Source organism: Mesoplodon densirostris, chromosome 9, assembly GCF_025265405.1.
Source record: "Mesoplodon densirostris isolate mMesDen1 chromosome 9, mMesDen1 primary haplotype, whole genome shotgun sequence".
In the NCBI taxonomy this organism is placed as follows: Eukaryota; Metazoa; Chordata; class Mammalia; order Artiodactyla; family Ziphiidae; genus Mesoplodon; species Mesoplodon densirostris.
The window spans coordinates 82,341,626-82,365,184 of NC_082669.1; the positions used below are offsets into that span (position 1 = coordinate 82,341,626).

A 23,559-nucleotide genomic window follows, 5' to 3' on the forward strand; every position below is an offset into this window, starting at 1 on the left:
ATCATGATGATTTTTTGGACCTCTTTCCCTAGGGGCAGTCAGAGGACAGCACACTTACTTCATTATTATTATTATTATTATTATTATTTTGCGGTACGTGGGCCTCTCACTGTTGTGGTCTCTCCCGTTGCGGAGCACAGGCTTCGGACGCGCAGGCTCAGCAGCCATGCCTCACAGGCCCAGCCGCTCCACAGCATGTGGGATCTTCCCAAACCGGGGCACGAACCCATGTCCCCTGCACCGGCAGGCGGACTCTCAACCACTGCGCCACCAGGGAAGTCCTTCACTATAATTTTTTAGTCTAGGGAGGGAATGTAGGTAGAGACTGTTCAGTATAGCATGAAGCCTCCATCATAAGGCCTAGAGGCACCATACTTCGCAATATGGCGGGTAACAGAAAACAGATAAGAGATAATGATCCTTTCAAAAGCTTTCCAGCTGCCAGGGGAGAGGAGTGCAAAAGACACCAATGTATTTACTTTTTATTTTTCTTCTCAGAACAATGCTAGTAAACTCATTTAGCCCTAGCCATTTTATCTACCTTGTGAATTGAATTCTGCAAATTTGGTTATTTGGTGTTTTCTCTCTCTTGGAGGAACAAATAAAATGTCCCATGTTAAGAACTTACCTACTCTGAACTAACTCTCATTGGAGGTTATACTCAATGGGGTAAGTTTAAGCTGAATCATTGAGGAGGTGGTGGCAATCTGCCAGAGAGGAACCTGCCAGATATGCAAATAGCAATTGATATCAACATATTCAAGCTACCAGAATAAGGCACCATGTGTCCCTCTCTCTAGTGGAAGAAATTCTTATTTGCACCATGTAAGCCAAAAAGGTGTCATTTAAAAAAAGTACTTTTCATGCTAGAGAAACTAGTTGTAGGAACTAGATTGTGTGGCACAGATTATCCAGGTTCATCTATCAAGGGAAGAGGACCAGTGAGGAGCATTTGAAACAGTATTTATCGTCAATATTGACTCTCTTTCCAATAAAGAGATGATAAAGAAAGAGTTTGTTTTTAAGTGGTGACCTCTTGGTGCTCGAGAGGCTGGACTCTTAGGTAGCAGGATGGTCCAAAGAGTCAGTGCAGTGTGATGTCACTTTCTAAATCCTTTCCATCATCATGCTTTGTCAGCTTGCAAGGCATTATGATGAGCCCTATGCCAAAGGACAAAGAAAACCTTTTCCATTAACTTGGCATTTTTAAAAACCATTTAAAAAGCTACCCACTGATCTTTCTATTACAGAATGTTGTCGCATGACTTAGCTGCCTTGAAAATTGAATATAAAGATCAAACTTAGACAATGTAGATATTACCCCCAAAGTAGAAACATATGGAATTACAACACAAATAATTTTAAGTGTATATTGAGGTAAGAAAAGAACTTTTTTATGCTCCAATATTAGAGCAATACCAGTATACTTAAAAGACACGAGAATTATTTGTTGAGTGAATAAGTGAATGAATGAAAATTATGTTTTCCTTAGAAAAGATTTTTGAAAAACTATAGAAATTTACTCTATAGTGAGTACCATGACAATCAGAACTACATCTATCTCATGCCTGTATTTTTGATACCTAGTAAAATGCCTGATGTATAGAAGAGCTACAAAATTGAGACTAAACTAATGTTGGATTCATACAGTTGTTCAGGTCATGCACTGCACAAGTTACCACCTCTAAGAGGCACCATTTTCACTGCAGCATTTTTGTCTTTGTGACATATTTTTGTACGTCTATTAAAACTTTGAGTTAGGTCCAGAGATGGGCTATTTGTACATTTATTATACAAACATAACTCTTCTGGCTGATGGCAATAAAGTATCTTGTTCTAACAAAATTAGTAAATGTTATGGACTGGATGCTTGTGTCCCTCCAAAATCATGTGTTGAAACCCTAATGGCAATGTGATGATATTTGGAGGTGGGGCCTTTGGGAAGTAATTGAGTCATGGGAGCCCTCCTGAATGGGATTAGTGCCTTTATAAGAAAAGGCCAGAGACAGCTAGCTGTTTCAGCCATATGAGGACATGGCAAGTAAACCAGGAAGAAGGCCCTCACCAAGAACCCGAACATGCAGGCACCCTGATCTCAGACTTCCAGCCTCTGGAATTGTGATAAAAAATGTTTGTTGTTTAAGCTACCTAGTCTATGGTAATTTGTTATGGCAGTCTAAATTGATTAAGAAGTAAATCATGGGCTTCCCTGGTGGTGCAGTGGTTGAGGGTCCGCCTGCCGATGCAGGGGACACGGGTTCGTGCCCCGGTCCGGGAGGATCCCACGTGCCACGTAGTGGCTGGGCCCGTGAGCCATGGCCGCTGGGCCTGTGCGTCCGGAGCCTGTGCTCCGCAGCAGGAGAGGCCGCGACGGTGAGAGGCCTGCATACCGCAAAAAAAAGAAAAAAAAAAGAATTAAATCATGATGATTAGCCAACAAACAGTAGAAAAGTATTTTGTTCTAAGGGGAACAAAACATTCTCTTCAAGTTATGAAAGAGAACGGTCATTAATTGTTAATGCAGCCACATATAACTTGTGATTCTCAATAAAGAATTGCTTTAATAATTTCTATACTGATCGCAAAAGTAAATTAAAATATAATATCTTATTGGTATTAGTGTACACCATCTAAACCTGATATTTCTTTTTTTTCTTTTTTTTTTTTTGGCTGCGTTGCGTCTTTGTTGCTTCACGTGGGCTTTCTCTAGTTGCAGTGAGCAGGGCCTGCTCTTCGTTGTGGCGCACAGGCTTCTCATTGCGGTGGCTTCTCTTGTTGCGGATCAGGGCTCTAGGCACGTAGGCTTCAATAGTTGTGGCACACGGGCCCAGTAGTTGTGGCACACGGGCTTAGTTGCTCTGTGGCATGTGGGGTCTTCCCAGACCAGGGCTCGAACCCGTGTCCCCTGCATTGGCAGGCGGATTCTTAACCACTGCGCCACCAGAGAAGCCCTAAACCTGACATTTCTTATTGCAGTTTGTATTGTTTTATGTTTGTTTAAAGTCCCAGTTTAAAAACAGGCGCTTTTCTTATGAATAAGTCACTATGCCATTTATTATAAATGATTATGACTTAATAATCATTTATTAGAAATAATTTGTTGTAAAAATAATAAACCCATTTTATAACAAGTCCAATTTATTTATAATTATAGAGGAACAAATGACATACATAATTACTTCCTAATTTGTACAAAGGCACCATATGTGTTTAATGAACTTAGTGAACTTTGAAACTAAAAAAATTTCCCTTCAGACATTATTATTTTAGACTTTAACAATTACCTTCTTAAATAACCATAAATTTAGAATTTCAAGAAAGAAAAACTAGCAATGAAATTTACATATTTATATTTAAATAGCTCTTTCATTATCAAAACTTTCATAAGCCTACTTTCTGTATCTTTGGCAGGAACACCAACAGAAAATCCACTGAGAAGTTTTAACTGCATAGCTATGTTTGAGAGGAAGCATATTGGGATCTCTTTTATTATTTTTCCTGAGAAATTACATGGGAATTGTTATTTAAGAAAAGAATGTGGGGCTTCCCTGGTGGCGCAGTGGTTGAGAGTCCGCCTGCCGATGCAGGGGACACGGGTTCGTGCCCTGGTCCGGGAGGATCCCACATGCCGCGGAGCAGCTGGGCCCGTGAGCCATGGCCACTGAGCCTGTGCGTCCGGAGCCTGTGCTCCACAGCGGGAGAGGCCACAACAGTGAGAGGCCCGCGTACCGCAAAAAAAAAAAAAAAAAGAAAAGAATGTGATAAATAACATTGCTATTTTAATACTCATATAAGGTGCTAACAATATTACATAATACTCATGTGTCTGATAATAGAAGAGACAGCAGCTCATTAATCTATTAATAATAATTGTATAAAATTGGCACATAATTATCTATACATTTCAAATTTCTGAGCTGTATGTAATTTTTCATATAAGTGAAAAATTATTCTCAGGTCATCATGAATTGAAGGTGGTGCAGCTCATAAAATTAACCAGAGGTAGTGTGATATGACAGGAGGAGTCCTGAAGTCCTGAAGCTTATCAGTTCTTGTCCCAGTTCTAACACAGCTAATTTTTTTTGGTCAAGTAATGCAAATGAGAGAGATGATGTTGGCCTGGACTACAGTGATATCAGTGGTCAAATTCTGTATGTATTTGGAAGTACTGCATGCAGGTTTTGCTAACTGATTAGATGTGGCCTTTGAAAAAGAAGGAAGTCAAGGATGACACTAAAATTTTGACCTGAGCAACATGAAGAATGGAGTTACCTGCTCTTAAGTAAGAAAGACAGTGACAGATTGGAATGTCAGGAGGTCAGCTGAGACATGTTAAGCACGAGATGCCTATAGAGTCTTTAGACAACTGGATATACCAGTCTGGAGTTCAGGGAAGGGAATCAGACTGGAACTTCCAGATTTGGAGTTGACATTGCATAGATGGTATTAAAGCCATAGGACTGAATGAGATCACCCAGAGGGGAATATGGATAGGGGAAGAAATCAAATGGATTCTGGATATATTCTGTAGTTAGAATTGACAGAATTTGCTGGCAGTTTAAATGTAGGTGTAAAAGATAATATTCAAGGATGACTCCAAGGATTTGGGGGGAAAATGAAACTAATGATGGACTGATCCTGGGGCTCTCCGAAACAGACTGAAGAGGAATGGTTAGGAGGGAAGGAATGAAACCAGGGAAGCGTGATGTCTTGGAAGCCAAGTGAAGAAAGTGTTTCAAGGAGCAAGCAATAGATTAACATGATTAACATGAAAACTGAGAAATGGCAATTGGAGATCCTGGTCAATCATACTTAAAGCAGTGTGGATTGAGAGAAATGGGAAAACAGGGTAATGATGGGAACTTAAGTGAGAACAGAAGAAGAATGTAGACAGATTACAAGATTATAGACAATTCTAAGTCTTTTTGCTGTAAAGGAGAGAAATGAGGCAATGGTTGCAGGGGGAGGTGGGTCAGTTTGTTTGTTTGTTTTAGGATGGACAAACACTAGCATGTATTTGTGTTAATAAGAATGTCATCGGAGAGGGAAACTTTAAAGACACATGAGAAAGCAGGGGAGGGGTGTTGCTGAAGCAATACAGAGGTTGGGCTTCTAGTATGTAAGCGAAGTGCTGGCCTTTGCTAGAACATGGATATCAACATGAACAAGAGAGAAGGTAAAATATCTTTTGGCAAGTTGTCGGTAGGTGGGTAGATGTCCTGGTAGCCTGCAGAATTTCTCTTCTGATTAACTCACTTTTCTCAATGGATCAGGAAGCCAGGTCATCAGCTGAGAATGAGTTCAAAGAGAGAGAATATATGAAGTGTTCAAGGAAAGTATAAGTGTGAATGGATCAGGCAAGTATCTAAGGATTGCTGGGAAGCATACCAATCCATTTCAGGTGGGTTTTCATGAACTGAAAGTGAGAAAAGACAGTATGGATTTGTTTTTTCCTTTAGTCACAACCAGTGGCTTAGGGCAGACATGTTTAGATGGGAGTTTTAGATTTAACCAGCTCTGTGGTTTAGGTAGACAAGTAAGAAAAGGAATGGGGGCAAACATGCTGCAGGTATATGCATGAGAGTGATAATGATTAACCATGGAATTTAACCTACTTAAGTAGGGAAGTGAGAACACAGAGTGGGGTGGTCAAGGTCAGTGAAATGTGGCAGAATTAATGGACTGTAGGTGCAATGAGTTAGAAGGATTTTTGGAGTTTTGTGATGAGAGAGTGAGCTAAAATATGAGAGATGGTATTCAAAAGTATGTTTGAAATTGAGATTATGAACGGATCTCAGTTATTGTTAAAAGCGAGTTGCGCCTTGTGAACCATGTTGGTGACAGGCAGGGAGCAGGCTGGAGGCAAGATCACTGGAGGAGGTTCATCTCCACCAGGAGGAAGGTAAATCTTGGTTTGCAAGAGTTCAAGCTACTAGGTCTATCCTTGAAGGGAAAGGGGTATTTGTAAGAAAGTTGATAGATTTCTACCCAAAGATGCTGGATCTAATAGGAAGACTGAGAGTGTTAGCAGTTAATCTAAGACCTTGAGTGAAGAATCTGGATCTGGGCAACCCGGGGGCTGTGTCCCAACCTCGGGTGCCAGGGGCCCTGGGCGTTGCTAGGCAACTGGGAAAAGCCGCCCACACAGGTTCTGATCTTTGGTCCACTTCCGGTCTCTAGCCGGCTTTGACTCCAGCACTGAGGGGAGGACCTACCTTGCCAGAGCGGCTTGCGAGCCAGAGGGCCAAGGTGGAGAGGCAGGTGGGGCAGTTAGGAGCTCCAGGGACATCCTGGTCCGACTGAAGGACTGCTTCCTGTGCCGCCATGAAGAAGCTTTTCACATTATGGAGAAGGAAGGATGAGCCCCACAGTTCTTGCTCACACCTGCCCATAGGCGGGCCAGCCAGTATCGGTCCTCCAGCCCAGCCAGGCTACGACCTTAGAGATAAGGATTTAAAGAAACTTCACAAAGCTGCCTCGGTCGGGGATTTAGAGAAGGTGAAGGAGTATCTTCAGCTCAAGAAACATGATGTGAACATGCGGGACAGAGAACACAGGTGACCAGAGTGATGAAGGGCAGCATGGAGGGGAAGCTGGGGCCACTGGGTCCTCTAACCAGAAACAGGACTTGTCTGGACTACCCCACTGGTTGTCACGCTGAGTTTCCCATAGTGGAGAGGTCTGGCAACCACTGGCAGAGGGTCATACCCCCAACTTTCAGCTTCTTGGTTTTAGAAATGTTCACCTGGATATCTGAAGGCATTTGTGTCCTTCCCAATTCCCTCCACTCCTCCCACTGCCTTAATCTCCACTGGGCACTTCACCCTTTCCCCATGCTATGGTTTTTCTCCTTTGGTATATACTGTCCCCAGCCACTAAGATTTCCCATATTCCTAATGTACTAATAGGAAAAGGGTAGAGGCGACTTCCCAGAACAGTGCTTATTAAGATTTTAAGACTTTGAAAGAGCAAAACAATTAACTTTTTAATGTGGATCTCTCATGAAAAATTTTTTTCAGTTGTAGAGGATCTTCAAAAAGCTCATCAACAACCACTTACTGCGAAAACAAAATTTATTATATTTTCTCTTCCTTCCTGGTTCAGTCTCAGAAGATTGTGCTTTCTAAGAATTTGTCCATTTCTTCCAGGTTGTCCATTTTATTGGCATAGAGTTGCTTGTAGGCATCTCTCATGATCCTTTGTATTTCTGCAGTGTCAGTTGTTACTTCTCCTTTTTCATTTCTAATTCTATTGATTTGAGTCTTCTCCCTTTTTTTCTTGATGAGTCTGGCTACTGGTTTATCAATTTTGTTTATGTTCTCAAAGAACCAGTTTTTACTTTTATTGATCTTTGCTATCGTTTCCTTCATTTCTTTTATTTCTGATCTGATCTTTATGATTTTTTTCCTTCTGCTAACTTTGGGGTTTTTTTTGTTCTTCTTTCTCTAATTGATTTAGTTGTAAGGTTAGGTTGTGTATTTGAGATGTTTCTTGTTTCTTAAGGTAGGATTGTATTGCTATAAACTTCCCTCTTAGAACTGCTTTTGGTGCATCCCATAGGTTTTGGGTTGTTGTATCTTCATTGTCATTTGTTTCTCAGTATTTTTTGATTTCCTCTTTGATTTCTTCAGTGATCTCTTGGTTATTTACTAGCACAATGTTTAGCCTGCATGTGTTTATATTTTTTACAGTTGTTTCCTATAATTCACATCTAGTCTCATAGCGTTGTGGTTGGAAAAGATACTTGATACGATATCAATTTTCTTAAATTTACCATGGCTTGATTTGTGACCCAAGATATGATCTATCCTGCAAAATGTTCCATGAGCACTTGAGAAGAAAGTGTATTCTGTTGTTTTTGGATGGAATGTGCTATAAATATCAATTATGTCCCTTTTGCTTAATATGTCATTGAAAGCTTGTGTTTCCTTATTCATTTTCATTTTGGTTGATCTGTCCACTGGTGAAAGTGGGGTGTAAAAGTTCCGTAATATGACTGTGTTACTGTCGATTTCCCCTTTTATGGCTGTTAACATTTGCCTTATGTACTGAGGTGCCCCTATATTGGTTACCTAAATAATTACAATTGTTATATCTTCTTCTTGGATTGATCCCTTGATCATTATGTAGTGTCCTTCTTTGTCTCTTGTAATAGTCTTTATTTTAAAGTCTATTTTTGTCTGATATGAGAATTGCTACTCCAGCTTTCTTTTGATTTCCATTTGCATGGAATATCTTTTTCCATCCCCTCACTTTCAATCTGTACATGTTGCTAGGTCCAAAGTGGGTCTCTTGTAGACAGCATATATATGGGTCTTGTTTTTGTATCCATTCAGCCAGTCTATGTCTTTTGGAGGGAGCATTTAATCCATTTATATTTAAGGTAGTTATTGATATGTATGTTCCTATTACCATTTTCTTAATTGTTTTGGGTTTGTTATTGTAAGTTTTTTCCTTCTCTTGTGTTTCCTGTCTAGAGAAGTACCTTTAGCATTTGTTGTAAAGCTGGTTTGGTGGTGCTGAATTCTCTTAGCTTTTGCTTGTCTGTAAAGGTTTTAATTTCTCCCTCAAATCTGAATGTGATCCTTGCTGGGTAGAGTAATCTTGGTTGTAGGTTTTCCCCTTTCATCACTTTAAGTATGTCCTGCCACTGCCTTCTGGCTTGCAGAGTTTCTGCTGAAAGATCAGCTGTTAACCTTATGGGGATTCCCTTGTGTGTTATTTATTTTTTTCCCTTGCTGCTTTTAATATTTTTTCTTTGTATTTAATTTTTGATAGTTTGATTAATATGTATCTTGGTGTGTTTCTCCTTGGATTTATCCTGTATGGGACTCTGTGCACTTCCTGGACTTGATTACTATTTCCTTTCCCATGTTAGGGAAGTTTTCAACTATAGTCTCTTCAAATATTTTCTCAGTCCCTTTCTTTTTCTCTTCTTCTTCTGGGACCCCTATAATTCATATGTTGGTGCATTTAATGTTGTCCCAGAGGTCTCTGAGACTGTCCTCAATTCTTTTCATTATTTTTTTCTTTATTCTGCTCTGTGGTACTTATTTCCACTATGTTATCTTCCAGGTCACTTATCTGTTCTTCAGCCTCAGGTATTCTGCTATGGATTCCTTCTAAAGGATTTTTAGTTTCATTTATTGTGTTGTTCATTATTGTTTGTTTGCTCTTTCGTTCTTCTAGGTCCTTGTTAAACTTTTCTTGTATTTTCTCCATTCTATTTCCAAGATGTTGGATCATCTTTTCTATCATTATTCTGAATTCTTTTTCATGTAGACTGCCCATTTCCTCTTCATTTGTTTGGTCTGGTGGGTTTTTACCTTGCTCCTTCATCTGCTGCGTATTTCTCTGTCTTCTCATTTTGCTTAACTTACTGTGTTTGGGGTCTCCTTTTCACAGGCTGCTGGTTCATAGTTCCCGTTGGTTTTGGTTTCTGCCCCCAGTGGGTAAGGTTGGTTCAGTGGGGTTGTGTAGGCCTCCTGGTGGAGGGAACTGGTGCCTGTGTTCTGGTGGATAAGGCTGGATCTTGCCTTTCTGGTGGGCAGGACTGGGTCTGGTGGTGTGTTTTGGAGTGTCTGTGAACTTATTATGATTTTGGGCAGCCTCTCTGCTAATGAGTGGGGTTGTGTTCCTGTCTTGCTGGTTGTTTGGCATAGGGTGTCCAGCACTGTAGCCTGCTTGTTGTTGAGTGGAGCTGGGTCTTAGTGTTGAGACGGAGATCTCTGGGAGAGCTTTTGCCATTTGATGTTACGTGCAGCCAGGTCTCTGGTGGACAATGTCCTGAACTTAGGTCACCCACTTAGAGGCTCATACCTGATACCCAGCTGGAGCACCAAGACACTGTCAGCCACATGGCTCAGAAGAAAAGGGAGAAAAAATAAAGAAAGAAAGGAAAAAAATAATAAAGCAAAATAAAATAACTAAAATAAAAATAAATTTTTAAAAATAAAAAATAATAAAAGAAAAGAAAGAAGAGAGCAATGAAACCAAAAAACAAATCCACCAATGATAACAAGTGCTAAATAGAATACTAAAAAAACAAACAGGGATTCCCTGGTGGCGCAGTGGTTGAGAGTCTGCCTGCCGATGCAGGGGACACGGGTTCGTGCCCTGGTCCGGGAAGATCCCACATGCCATGGAGCGGCTGGGCCCGTGAGCCATGGCCGCTGAGCCTGCGCGTCCGGAGCCTGTGCTCCCCAACGGGAGAGGCCACAACAGTGAGAGGCCTGCATACCACGAAGAAAAAAAAAAAGAATTAACATCAATTCTTCTTAAACTCTTCCAAAGAATTTCAAATGAGGGAACACTCCAAATTCATTCTTTGAGGGCAGCATTACTCTGATATCAAAAAAGAAATAAAAGCCACCCAAATTGGAAAGGAAGAAGTAAAATTATCTCTGTTCACAGATGACATGATCTTATATGTGGAAAACCCTAAAGATTCCACAAAAAAAAAAGGTTAAAATTAAGAAATTATTTCAACAAAGTTGCAGGATACAAAATCAACACACACACACAAAAAATGGACAGACAGAACCTTAGGACAAATGGCAAAACAAAGCTCTACAGAGAAAATCACACAGAGAAGCACACACATACACACTCAGAAAAAGAGAAAAAGGAAACTATATATATATATATATATATATATATATATATATATATAAACAGGAGGAGAGCAACCAAATCAATAAACAAATCTACCAATGACAATAAGCTCTAAATACTAAACTAAGATAAACATAAAACCAGAAAGAAATTAGATGCAGATTGCAAACCCAAAGTCTACATTTGCTCCCAAAGTCCACCGCCTCAATTTTGGGATAATTCGTTGTCTATTCAGGTATTCCACAGATGCAGGGTACATCAAGTTGTTTGTGGAAATTTAATCTGCTGCTCCTGAGGCTGCTGGGAGAAATTTCCCTTTCTCTTTTTGTTCGCACAGCTCCTCGGGTTCAGCTTTGGATTTGGCCCTGCCTCTGAACGTAGGTCACCTGAGGGTGTCTGTTCCCCGCCCAGGCAGGACGGGCTTAAAGTAGCAGCTTATTAGGGGGCTCTGGCTCAGGCCGGGGAGAGGGAGGGGTACGGAATGCGGAGTGAGCCTGCAGCAGCAGAGGTCAGTATGATATTGCAACAGCCTGAGGTGTGCTGTGTGTTCTCCCCGGGAAGTTGTCCCTAGATCACGTGACCCTCGCAGTGTCAGGCTGCACAGGCTCTCGGAGCTGGCGGGGGGAGGTGTGGATAGTGATCTGTGCTTGCACACAGTCTTCTTGGTGGCTGCAGCAGCAGCCTTAGTGTTTCATGCCCATCTCTATTGTCCTCGCTGATAGCCGCGGCTCATGCTCGTCTCTGGAGCTCATTTAGGCCGTGCTCTGAATCCCCTCTCCTCGCGCACCCACAACCAATGGTCTCTTGGGCACGTCCAGACTTTCTCCCGGACTCCCTCCGGCTAGCTGTGGCACACTAACCCCCTTCAGGCTGTGTTCACGCAGCCAACCCCAGTCCTCTCCCTGAGATCTGACCGCTGAAACCCGAGCCTCAGCTCCCAGCCCCAGCGGGTGAGCAGGCAATATTCTCAGGTTGTTGAGTGTTGGTCGTCACCGATGCTTTGCATGGGAATCTCTCTGATTTGCCCTCTGCACCTCTGTTGCTGTGCTCTCCTCCATGGCTCCGAAGCTTCTCCCCCACCCACTCCTCATCTCCACCAGTGAAGGGGCTTCCTAGTGTGTGGAAACTTTTCCTCCTTCACAGCTCCCTCCCACTGGTGCAGGTCCCATCCCTGTTCTTTTGACTCTGTTTTTTCTTTTGCCCTACCCAGGTACGTGGGGAGTTTCTTGCCTTTTGGAAAGTCTGAGGTCTTCTGTCAGCGTTCAGTAGGTGTTCTGTAGGAGTTGTTCCACATGTAGATGTATTTTTGATGTATCTGTGGGGAGGAAGGTGATCTCCCCGTCTTATTCCTTCACCATCTTGAAGGTCCCCCTGTCACATAGGGTTTAGACTGCAATTGGAAGAGTGAAATATTCAGCAGGCGGGCAGCAGCCACGCAGCAGCCACTTCTGCAGCACCTCCTGGGAATTACTCAAATGCCAATTACTTTCTCTCAGAGAAAGAGAAATTGGTTTTGTTTTTGCTTTTTGGTTTTTGTTTGTTTTAATGAAAAAAGGAAACTGGAGTTGGAAAGAGAATTAGATCTAAAGATTGAGTAAAAGCCACCTACGTTCCTTGGGACTAAAATTTTGAGATATATATAACAGTGGGTGAAGGGGATGGGTCAAAATGTTTTTTAGGATTTGCTATGCTACTGCAAGGATTTATTTTAGGTCAGCTTAAAGCCTTTCGGCCCCATATGTTCAGGTTGAAGACTGGAGAAACTTCCTATTACATAAGGAAATTTACCTTTAAGCCAAATTATGGATGTCAACAAAAAGGCTAATTAGTGCTTTTCCTGTGTCATGATTTCTGAGAAACCAAATTAGTTATCAGAAGTTTGTTTGGAAAGGATGGAATCGTGGCAAAACAAGGTAGATCATTTTGAGGGATATTTCATCTAGACCATGATGTCTGAGGAATCATTTTTGTTCTACAGAAAAACAAAGTATTCCTTTCCAACGACTGGGAAGTATGGGTTCCTTAAATTCATATATTCTTTACCATGAAGGATGTTAATCATGGATAACTTCTGGTTTCAGTCTATCACTTAGCTGACCATCCTCTTTCTGAGTACAGTCTTTCTTCAGAGAGAATGATATAATTGCTTAGGTTTCTGTTTTTTTGAATTATAGTTATAGTCTTGCCTTCCAGAGATTATATTCAGGTAAACTTGATTGGAGTTTTTGTATTTCCAAATTGTTCAAAATTATTTTTATATTTTTTGGGTTTACTCCCATAAATGGTAAGTTATATCATCATGTTTGGATTTTATGAGCCTTGTTCTTTGAAAGTTACCTATTTTCAAGTCCTTGTGGGCTACATTTTGCTACTCTTAGTGTCAATAACAGTTCTGTTTAGGTACCCATAAAGTACTTCTGAGGACCTAAAATGAAGTGGGAAAATGGCATCTAAAATCTTCTGTTCGGGACTTGGGCTATCTGTATATAGACTTTGTATTATGAAATTATCTTAAAATTAGGATATAAAGACATCACCTTCACAAATAAATAAAAGTTTATTGAGGGTTAGTCTAGGCTAAAAGCTACAAAGTTTAAATGGAGCTCATTAGTATCTGTCATACTTCATGACTATATGCTTTGTTTCTGGGAGGCTACATAGAATATGGTTCTTTGAGAAGTAGAAATTATTTTAATAACTGAAAATTAGGTTGAGATCTACAACTTAAAGAGTTCTTAGGCTTTCACCTTTGTGTTCACTTCTTAGATGCAAATGACAACTTTAATAGTTGAGCAAAGAGAAACACACACACTTAGGTGTAGTATGCCATGCAATAGGCAAACATAGGCAATGTATTTTCCTCCTGTTAGCTGGCACATGTATCTTAGGTTTTGGAGATCATTTCTAGATATAATTGGATGCCTAATTTTATCATTCTCCAAGGCTCATACTCCATTTTGGTGTTTGAAAAAAAACCTATTGTTTAATGCATAGTTAAATTTTCTTTGAAGTGAAACCAGTTAAATATTTGATCTTCAGGCATTTGCACAGCTCTTTTAATTCAGTAAAAAGCAATTATAATTAATTAAATTTTGTGTAAATATCAATAAGTACACAAAGCAAATACCTTAATAATATATGATCTGGCATGTTCTTGGGCATAGCAGATAAATTCTCAAAGTAAGACTTATCTATAATTATCTATCTAACTTTGTGTTTCATTATATTGATACAGAACAGCTTTGCACCTGGCCTGTGCTAATGGATATTCAAATATTGTATCTCTCTTAATTGAGAAACAGTGCAAAGTAAATGTCTGGGATGGTGAAAACAGATCTCCATTGACTAAGGTGTGCTGATTTTTCCTTTTCAATTGAATTACATTTGAGTTCTTCTCCTAGTTAACCTTTGTTATATTTCATATTTTAAAACATAGTATTAAACATTAGTTTAATATATCAGGTCCTAAATAGCAAATTGTTTACCCATCTATTCTTTTTGTACTGACAGGCAGTACAGTGTGGCAAGGAGAGTTGTGCTACTATTCTTCTAGAACATGGTGCAGACCCAAACCTGGTAGATTTATACGGCAATACTGCTCTTCATTATGCTGCTTGTCATCAAAGTGACTCATTAGTTGCAAAATTGCTTGAACACAAAGCTAATCTTGAAGCTCAAAATAAGGTAGTCTTCTATTAAAAACAATACATTATATTTTAGAAAACAGTAAAAGAAGGTATTCATTGCAGATAATTTTATCTGTTGAGACACGTTATATAAAACATGAATTTTACAAAATGAAATTAGGGAGAAGGAGAAGGAGAAGGAGATTATCAAATACTGATAAGGTTTTTCTTTTTAAAAAAAACCTTTCTCCATTTCATTTCAGATTATAATCTTGACCTCCAAAGCAACATGAGGTTTAATAATTATAACTGTCCAAAGAAGTACATCGCATGAGAAATACTTGATTTCCCTATAAATGAACATTGATTAAAAATCATGAAGACTATGTCCTTTTATATCTCGTGAATAATTATAATAGAGTAAAATTAGAAAATCACTTGTTATACTAAAAGTAATCCAAGTCACCTATTAAGACTTTATGGATAACTGATTAATATATGTTTTTAAGCTTCCTAACACTTTAGTTCACTGATACTTTATCTGCATGACAGGCCAAAATAAGTGCCAGCCTTGGAAGTTTAAATGAAACCCTAGGAAACTCAGCTGTAACAACATTATGAAATGTGAATTGATGGTTTGCAATATTTATGTTAAATTCTAGGTGCTCACTAATTAAATACTCCAGAGTGATCTTGCCCACAATTTGAATTAAGCCTAAAGCAGAAACTTCAATTCTATTTTTTGACTGGCCAACTATATTTTATTTTATTATTATTTATTTTTTATAATTTTTATAATTTTATTTTGATTTTTTGACAGGCATATATATATTCTTTTTTAGATTCTGTTCAATTATAGGTTATTACAAGATACTACAGAGGTTTCTTATAAGCATACTTATTTTTTAAATTGAACTTAAATTAAAAGGCATGCAATGTTAGTACAATATTTTAAATAATCATTTTGAAATAATTTTTCCAGGATGGGTATACTCCACTTTTACTTGCCATTACTGAAAATAATGCAGAAATGGTAGAATTTCTTCTGAAGAGTGGGGCAGATGTGAATGCTTCAGATAAGAACCAAAGGTATAATTAATGTTAAATAAGAGCATATAACTATAGCTATCTAACAGGAATATACACACATGCACACATATGTTAAATTCTAGGTGCTTATTACTTAAATACTCCAGGCTGCTCTTGACCTCAGTTTGAAGTAAGCCTATATATATATATCATATATGTATATATGAGACATATTTTTGAAACTGGAAAGATTTGGCCATATGATTTTGGATAAATTACCTAGATTCCCAGGATCTATTTTTCTATCTGCAAAATCAAACAGTTGGGTCAGATTGGTATGTTATTACTGCTATTATTTTTTTAACATTAGAATCTTACACAGAAACTCAATCTCCAAATCCCAGATGCTGTAGTTAAATGGGGATAGGATACTCAGAGTCCCAGACACTCCCCTCCATAGAATTTTTGAGACATCTCCTGGAAAGCACTAGTGTTCCCAGGAGCAGGGGTTGAAAACCACAGAGCTAGCTGCTTCCTAGAGACTCTTATCTTTAGACTTCATGATATGATCTGTGATTAGCACATCTTTTTGAGTAGATCTGCCCCACATTTTACATTCTTGCCCCAACTCTTTTCCTGATCATACATTTAAACAGTAAATTTAAAAGACTCATTTTTTAAAAAGTACAAGACATGGTTAAGATTCATAAATGGACACATTTATATCTCTTGCTCCAGAACAGCCCTTATGATTGCTCTCAGTGATGAACCAACAAGTTTAGTCAGTCTTCTTCTTCAGCAAGAGGTGAACCTATCTTGTCAAGATATTTATGGATTCACAGCTGAGGAATATGCTTCTTTCAATGGTTTTACTATGTAAGTGATACTGCATATCTTTTAACAATTGTGTGGAATTTGAGCATAAGAAAAGAAGCACGAACCCCAAAGTACAAAGCACACAATAGGGGTAAACACATGAAGAACTCTGGACCCATGGATCCAGGGATGCTTGATTTTCGCTGTCAATATAAGAACAGCAATATAGGACCCAATCAATATAAGAACTGCAGGTAGGCTGAGTCTACAGATTAATAAATTCCCAGTGGCATGGGAATTTGAAGTATGCCAGAACAGGGATTCCAGCAACTAGTGACATACCATTAATAAAACATATGGGCAATAGAGGAGATTGGCAGTGATGGCTGGGTAGAAAGACCCTGAGTGCACCTCCTCTCATGGGCATACCAAAATTACAACTGTTTACAAAACAATCATTGATGAAAAAGACTGGAATTTACCAGAAAAGATCTTCTACAACTAAAGATGTAAAGAAGGAACCATAACTAAATGTGTAGGAGGGGCAGAATCATGATATAGTTAAGTCCCATACCCCCAGGTGGGTGCCCAACAAGTGGGAGAATAATTACAATTGCAGAGGTTCTCCCAAGGGAATGAGGGGTCCAAGCCCAACATCGGGCTTCCCAGCCTGGCGGTCCTGCACCAGGAAGAAAAGCCACCAGAGCATTTGGTTTTAAAGGCCAGCAGGGCTTATTTTTAGGACTCCCAGAGGGCTGGAGGGAATAGAGACTTCTCTCTTAAAGGATGCACACAAAGTCTCACACTCTCCAGGACCCAGGGCAGAAGCAGTAATTTGAAAGAAGCCTGGGTCAGACCAGCTGCTGTTCTTAGAGAGTCTTCAGGAGAGGTGGCAGGTGGCAACTAGAGTTCACCCTGGGGACACATACACTGGGGGCAGCCATATTGGGAGCTTGTTCTATCACATGGACACTGGTGCTGGCAAGCACCATTCTGGAATCATTCCTTTAGCTTATTGGCCTCAGGATGCAGTGCTGCCCTGGCCCAACAGTCTGTAGGCACCAGTGCTGGATGCTTCAGGTCAAGCAATTAATTAACTGGGCAGGTACACAGCCCAACCCATAGCAGACAGGCTACTTTAAGGCCTCCTGAGCCCACAGCTGCCCTTCAACAGGGTCCTGCTCACCAGAAGGCCCAGGACCCAGGCCCACACTCCAGTGCATAGGCACTAGACCTGGGACCCCCAGGGCCCTCCAGCCAGAGACACTAGGACCCAGCTCCTGTGGACCTGGCCCACCACTAGCAGGCCAGACCCTGCCCAGGGACCTGGTCCCACATACCAGCAAGCATGTTCTAGCCTTGGGACCAACCTCACCCACCAGCAGGCAGAGAGCAGCCACAAGACAACCACAGCACTGCAACCTACAAAGCCAGCCCCTCCACCAGCAGGCCAAATCCTGCCCTGTGACCAGTTGGGCCCTGGTCCCACCTACTACCAGGCCAACACAAGCTTGAAGACACCCTGGACCCTGTAGCCAACTGTGTCAGGAAGTGGCCCCACCCATCAGCAATTTGACACCAACTCTGGAACTCCTGGGACCTGCAACCAGACCCCAGGATCCAGCTCTGCCCATCAGTAGGCTTGCAGTAGCCCCAAGACCTGGTTTCACCCACCAGTGGGCAGGCAATAGCACCAGGGTCTTCTGGACCCTGACTTTGCCCACTAGGGAGCCAGCACTAGCCACAGGGTCCCCCAGGGTTCTATAGTCAGCCACCTCATAACCTGGCCCTCCCAACCAGTGGGGCAGGGCCTGGCAATGAACCAGACCAGGGGCCAACCAAGCCTACAAGACTGCCCATAGTAATCAGCCTGCCACAATAGAAGGACTCATACAGCCCACATAAGGGGCACCCCTAGAGCATATAGCTCTGGTGACAAGAGGAGAGTGCACTGCTGGGATGCATAGGCCTATAAAAAGGCCACTTATCCAAGGAAATGTAACCAACCTACCAGATACATAAAAATAAAAAGTGAATTAGGCAAAATGAGGTAAAAGAGAACATGTTCCAAATGAAGGAATAAGATAAAATCCCAGAATAACTAAGTGAAGTAGATAGGGAATCTACCTGAGAAAGAGTTCAGGGTAGTGATTGTAACAATGATCAAAGAACTCAGGAGAAGACTGAGAATTTAGAAGTTTTTAACACGGTGTTACAAAATATAGAACAGCCAAACAGAGTTGAAGAATACAATGACTGAAACGAACAATCAAGTAGAAGGTATCAACAGTAGACTAAATGATACAGAGGAATGGATCAGTGAGCTGGAAGATAGAGTAGTAGAAATCACTGATGCTGAACAGAAGAAAGAATGAAAAGAGTTTAAGAGATCTCTGAGACAACATCAACCACACTAATATTCACATTATAGGGGTCCCAGAAGGAGAAGAGAGAAAGGGGCTGAGAATATATCTGAAGACCTAATAGCTGAAAACTTCCCTAACGTGGAAAAGGAAACAGCTTCCAAGTCCAGGAAGGGCAGAGAGTCCCATACGGATTAACCCAAAGAGGAACACACCAAGACACACTGTAATCAACATGGCAAAAACTAAAGATAAAGAGAGAATATTAAAAGCAGCAAGGGAAAAGCAGCAAGTTACATACAAGGGAACTCCCATAAGGCTATCAGCTGACTTTTCAGCAGAAACTCTGCAGGCCAGAAGGGAGTGGCAAAATATATTTAAAGTGATGAAAGGGAAAAACAAGGGCTTCATTCAGATTTGATGGAGAGAAAAAAAGTTTTACAAAGAAGCAAAAGGTAAAAGAGTTTTAGCACCACCAAATCAGTTTTGCAAGAAATGTTAAAGGAACTTATCTAAACAAAAAAGAAAAGGCCACAACTAGAAACATGAAAATTATAAAAGGAAACAACACATCAGTAAAGGCAAACATACAGGAAAGGTAGGAAATCATCCACGCACAAAGCTAGTAAGAAGGTTAAAAGACAAAAGTAGTGATATCATCTATATCCACAATAAGCAGTTAAGAGATACACAAAACAATTAAATATAAAACATGATATCAAAAATAGTAATTGTGAAGGGAGTAGAATAAAAATGTAAGGTTGTTAAAATGCATTTGAAATGTAGAGATCAGCAGATGGAAATCAAAAGAAAGCTGCATAGCGATACTGATACCACACAAAATGGACTTTAAAACAAAGATTGTTACAAGAGTCAAAAAAGGACATTACATAAAAATCAAGGGATCAATCCAAAAAGAAGATGTAATAATAGTAAATATATGTGCATACAACATAGGAGCACCTAAATACATAAAGCAAATATTAACAGACATAAGGGAAGAAATAGACAGTAACACAATAATAGTAGGGTACTTTAACACCCCACTTATATCAATGGACAGATCATATTCAGACAGAAAATCAATAAGGAAACACTAGCCTTAAATGACACATTAGACCAGATCAACTTAATAGATATCTAAAGAACATCCCATCCAAAAGCAGCAGAATACACGTTCTTTTCAAGTGCACATGGAACATTCTTAAGGATAGATCATATGCTAGGCCAAAGCAAGCCTCAGTAAATTTAAGAAAATTGAAATAATATCAAGAATCTTTTCTCACCATGATGCTATGAGACTAGAAATCAACTACAAGAAAAAAACTGCAAAAAACACAAACACATGGAGGCTAAACAGTATGCTACTAAACAACCAATGACACTGAAGAAATCAAAGAGGAAATCAAAAAACACTTGGAGACAAATGAAAATGAAAAAAACCACAGCGAGATATCACCTGGATGAAGAAAAAGTGGTATATATATATATACAATGGAATACTACTCAGTCATAAAAATGAATGAAAATTTGCCATTTGCAATACCATTGCCATTTGGATGGATTTGGAGAGTATTATGCTTAGTGAAATAAGTCAGAGAGAGACAAATACTATATGATATCACTTATTTGTAGAATTTATAAACAAACTAGTGAACATAACAAAAAAGAAACAGACTCATAGACATAGAGAAAAAGCTAGTGGTTACCAGTGGGGAGGGGAAAGGGGGCAGAGGCAAGATACGGGTAGGGGATTAAGAGGTGCAAACTACAGTGTATAAAATAAATAAGCTACAAGGATATATTGTATAGAACAGGGAATATAGCCAATATTTTACAAAAACTATAAATGGAGTATAACCTTTAAAAATTGTGAATCACTATGTTGTATACCTGTAACTTATAAAATATTGTACATGAACTACACCTCAATAAAGAAAATAAATGTATGGGCAATAGAGTTGGGCAAACGATGATTAATCCACACAAGCCCCTTTCATTGTTTTTACATATTGGTAATGTAAATATTTTGTTTGTTTTGAATATTATTGTTAATTTGTTATTAGCTAACTATAGTTTAAGTTTTCAGAATTCTTAAGTATATTCTCATTATACCCAAAAGATAAAACTTTTCATGATGAACATGAATTTCTGATTTTCATAGTCAATGAGAAATAAGGTGCAATGAACAGAAATTATTTTATAGCTAATGAATTTAAACAACATATAAAATATTTTCTTTATAATTTTAAGGGCAATTTTAAATTATGCATATGTATTTTTTCTAGTTTATTGTTTTCTTATTCTTCTTCCATCTACTTTATTCACATTTTAACAATACCTTTTAATCATTAATTTCATATGAAAATCACAGGGGGAGAAAGAACGAGAAGGGGGAAAGGGCAAGTAAAATAATTTTCATATACACATTCAGATGTTTATTTTAAACCTCTTAATTTAATTGAACTTTAGAAAATAAGGAATTCATAATCTATTAAATATGTCAACCATAATTGAATACAGTATTTCCGTCTTTGCAATATTGGACATGTGTACTTTGTTTTACCTTGGTATAAGCAAACCATATGTTTAAAAATTTAAATAAAATAAAGAGAAAAATTACTGGTGAATATATGTAGTATAAAAAGGATTATTTGCTTTATAACTGGGGTTCTTAACTGTTCATTTATCACTTAAAAACTTTGGATATATGAAACTAGGAGACACATATATCTGTACAATAATATATTTATTGGTCTGAAAACAGTACTTATCTAAATAACTTGTTTACATCTATATGTCTTATGAAGCTATTATTGGGTAAGTAGATAAGTAGGAAATTTCACAATCTTCTTTCATCTACCCTAAGTGGTTTTTAGAACATTCTTTTTGTAGTTTGCTCCATCACTAATTTAAGAATAAATGACAATGGCATTTTCATCATCTCAATATTACTTTAATACCGCCAATGTTGAAAATTCTAAGAGCATTATATTACTTTTCTTTTTTCCAAAGAGGTAAAAGGGAAGAGAGGTAATTTCCTAATGACCAAGCAATTACATTTAGGATGTGAAAACTATCAGCATATAATAAAAATTGCAAATGACTTTAAGCTGCAATCTAATGCCCCCATCCTCTTTTTTGTTTTTGCCCTTCTTTTGTAATGGTAACTAAGCTTTCTGTAATTGTGACTTTTGTTGGTTAAGTAGCTATTGCCTATCTACCATAGTGAGTACACAGCCTCTATTTTTTAGTACCATTTGTTAGCTCTCTTTCCTGGTACATAAGGTCTACTGCTTTATTCAGAGTGGATACATAGAATAAGTGTTTCTCATACACATAGTTTTTAAAAAATAGTGAAACTGTCTCAAATGAGGGAATTATATTTAGATATTTATTTTACAGTTAGCTTTACCCCATACATTGCCTCATTCCTTTCACTGAAATTCTGAAATCATATGTCTATTAATGAGTGGCTAGAATGGGCTCTTTTCAGGCATGGAGAAAAGGTTTATTCTTTACTGGATATGGTTCAGTCTTAGACTGAGTTAAATGTCTTCACTTTGTCAATTTACTGTTAAGCCCAAGTGTTATGAGCTGAACTGAGTTCCCCCCAAATTCATGTTAAAGTCCTTTCTCACAGTGCCACAGATTTTGGATAACTACATTTGGAGAAAGGGCCTTTAAAGAGTTGTTAAGTTAAAAATGACTGTGCATTAGGGTGGTACCTCGTCCAATTTGACTGTTGTCCTTATAAGAAGAGGAGATTAGAGGGACAATTTATGTGAAGAGGCAGCAAGAGGACAGTCATCTACTAGCCAAGGAGAGAGGCCTGGAATAGACAGATCCTTCCTGTGGCCCTCATAGGAAACCAGCCCTACTGGCACACTTGATGTTGGACTTCCCGCCTCCAGAACTGCAAGTAAATAAATTTCTGTTGTTTAAGCCACTCAGTCTGTGGTATTTTGTTATGGGAGCCCTAGCAATCTAATACACCAAGTATAACTTAAGCCACTTTTTCTACCTTGCCAGTGGCTTATCTGTGGTTATAGGAAAAAAAGAAGTGCCAGAAAATGGGAGTATGTGAAATAAAAAGCATCTGTTGATGGAGTTGGCTTGAGAGGAGGCTTGAGGTCAGCTGTGTGTGATATGCTTGGAAAGGCATTAGCTAATGTCTACAGTTTTGACTTGATAATTAGGTATTATGAATTGAACTGAATATTTATGAATGCTGGAATTCATATATATCTTCTCTTTGTGGATAGATATCACCAATTAATTGCTAATTATGAAAAGAAGAACGTTAAACAGATATCTAACTCTACAAATACAACTTTGGACTCTATCTGATACAGAAGAACTGGAGGAAGGTAAGAAGATACAAAATGAACAAGTAGTTTTCCTTGTTGATTTTTATTTGTTTGGTTTTTAAGAAGGGACACGGCTTTTGCCAATAATATCTAGATTTGAAATTTTCTCCTATTTTGAATGCTAAATATTTTTAAGCACCGTTCTTAGGAATATTGGTGATTAAAATATTCTGACACTGTTGAATGAAAATGTAATGTAAAAATATACTGAATGATTAAGACATTTTTATTCAGTCTCTTGAATAGTTATAAAAAACACTTTTTGCATGCATATAGAGATTTTCAAGATATACAACTATTAATATATTTTTTATTTTACTCTCAAAATACTTCACATAAGTATATTTGAAAATTGTTAATATAATATATACCTAATCATTACATAAAACTTAAAATTAAGTAACAGTATTTGGGAAGATTTGAAAACACCATGCATTAAAATAATTTTTGGTGCTTATTTTAAAAAATACATAAAGTTATTTAGGTCTGTAAAACACAGCTTTTGTGTATGTGCGTGAATATGTCTTATGTTGGCATTTTAAAAATGTTGGATGAACTAAAATGTCATACATTTATTCTCTATATTCACCAGCAACCACACTTCCACCCTACCCTTCACCTATAGTATTAAAAAAAAAAAAAAAAAAAAAGAGAGAGAGCCTGATGAGAAAAGGAGATCATTTAAATGCCACAGCTGTTCAAACACTCTCTATCCTCCCAAATGTATAGTTATGATACTTA

At 38.7% G+C, this 23,559-nt stretch overlaps 1 protein-coding gene across 1 annotated transcript; it reads left to right on the forward strand.

Annotated features, from left to right (window-relative positions):
• The first annotated feature begins 6,324 nt into the window (after positions 1-6,324).
• On the forward strand, positions 6,325-17,600 carry ANKRD7 (ankyrin repeat domain 7). Its single transcript, XM_060107730.1, is given in 8 exon segments — positions 6,325-6,370; positions 6,422-6,557; positions 13,850-13,964; positions 14,125-14,298; positions 15,223-15,329; positions 16,008-16,098; positions 16,100-16,145; positions 17,260-17,600. Coding segments are annotated over 8 exon segments (1,056 nt in total).
• Positions 17,601-23,559: the final 5,959 nt, after the last annotated feature.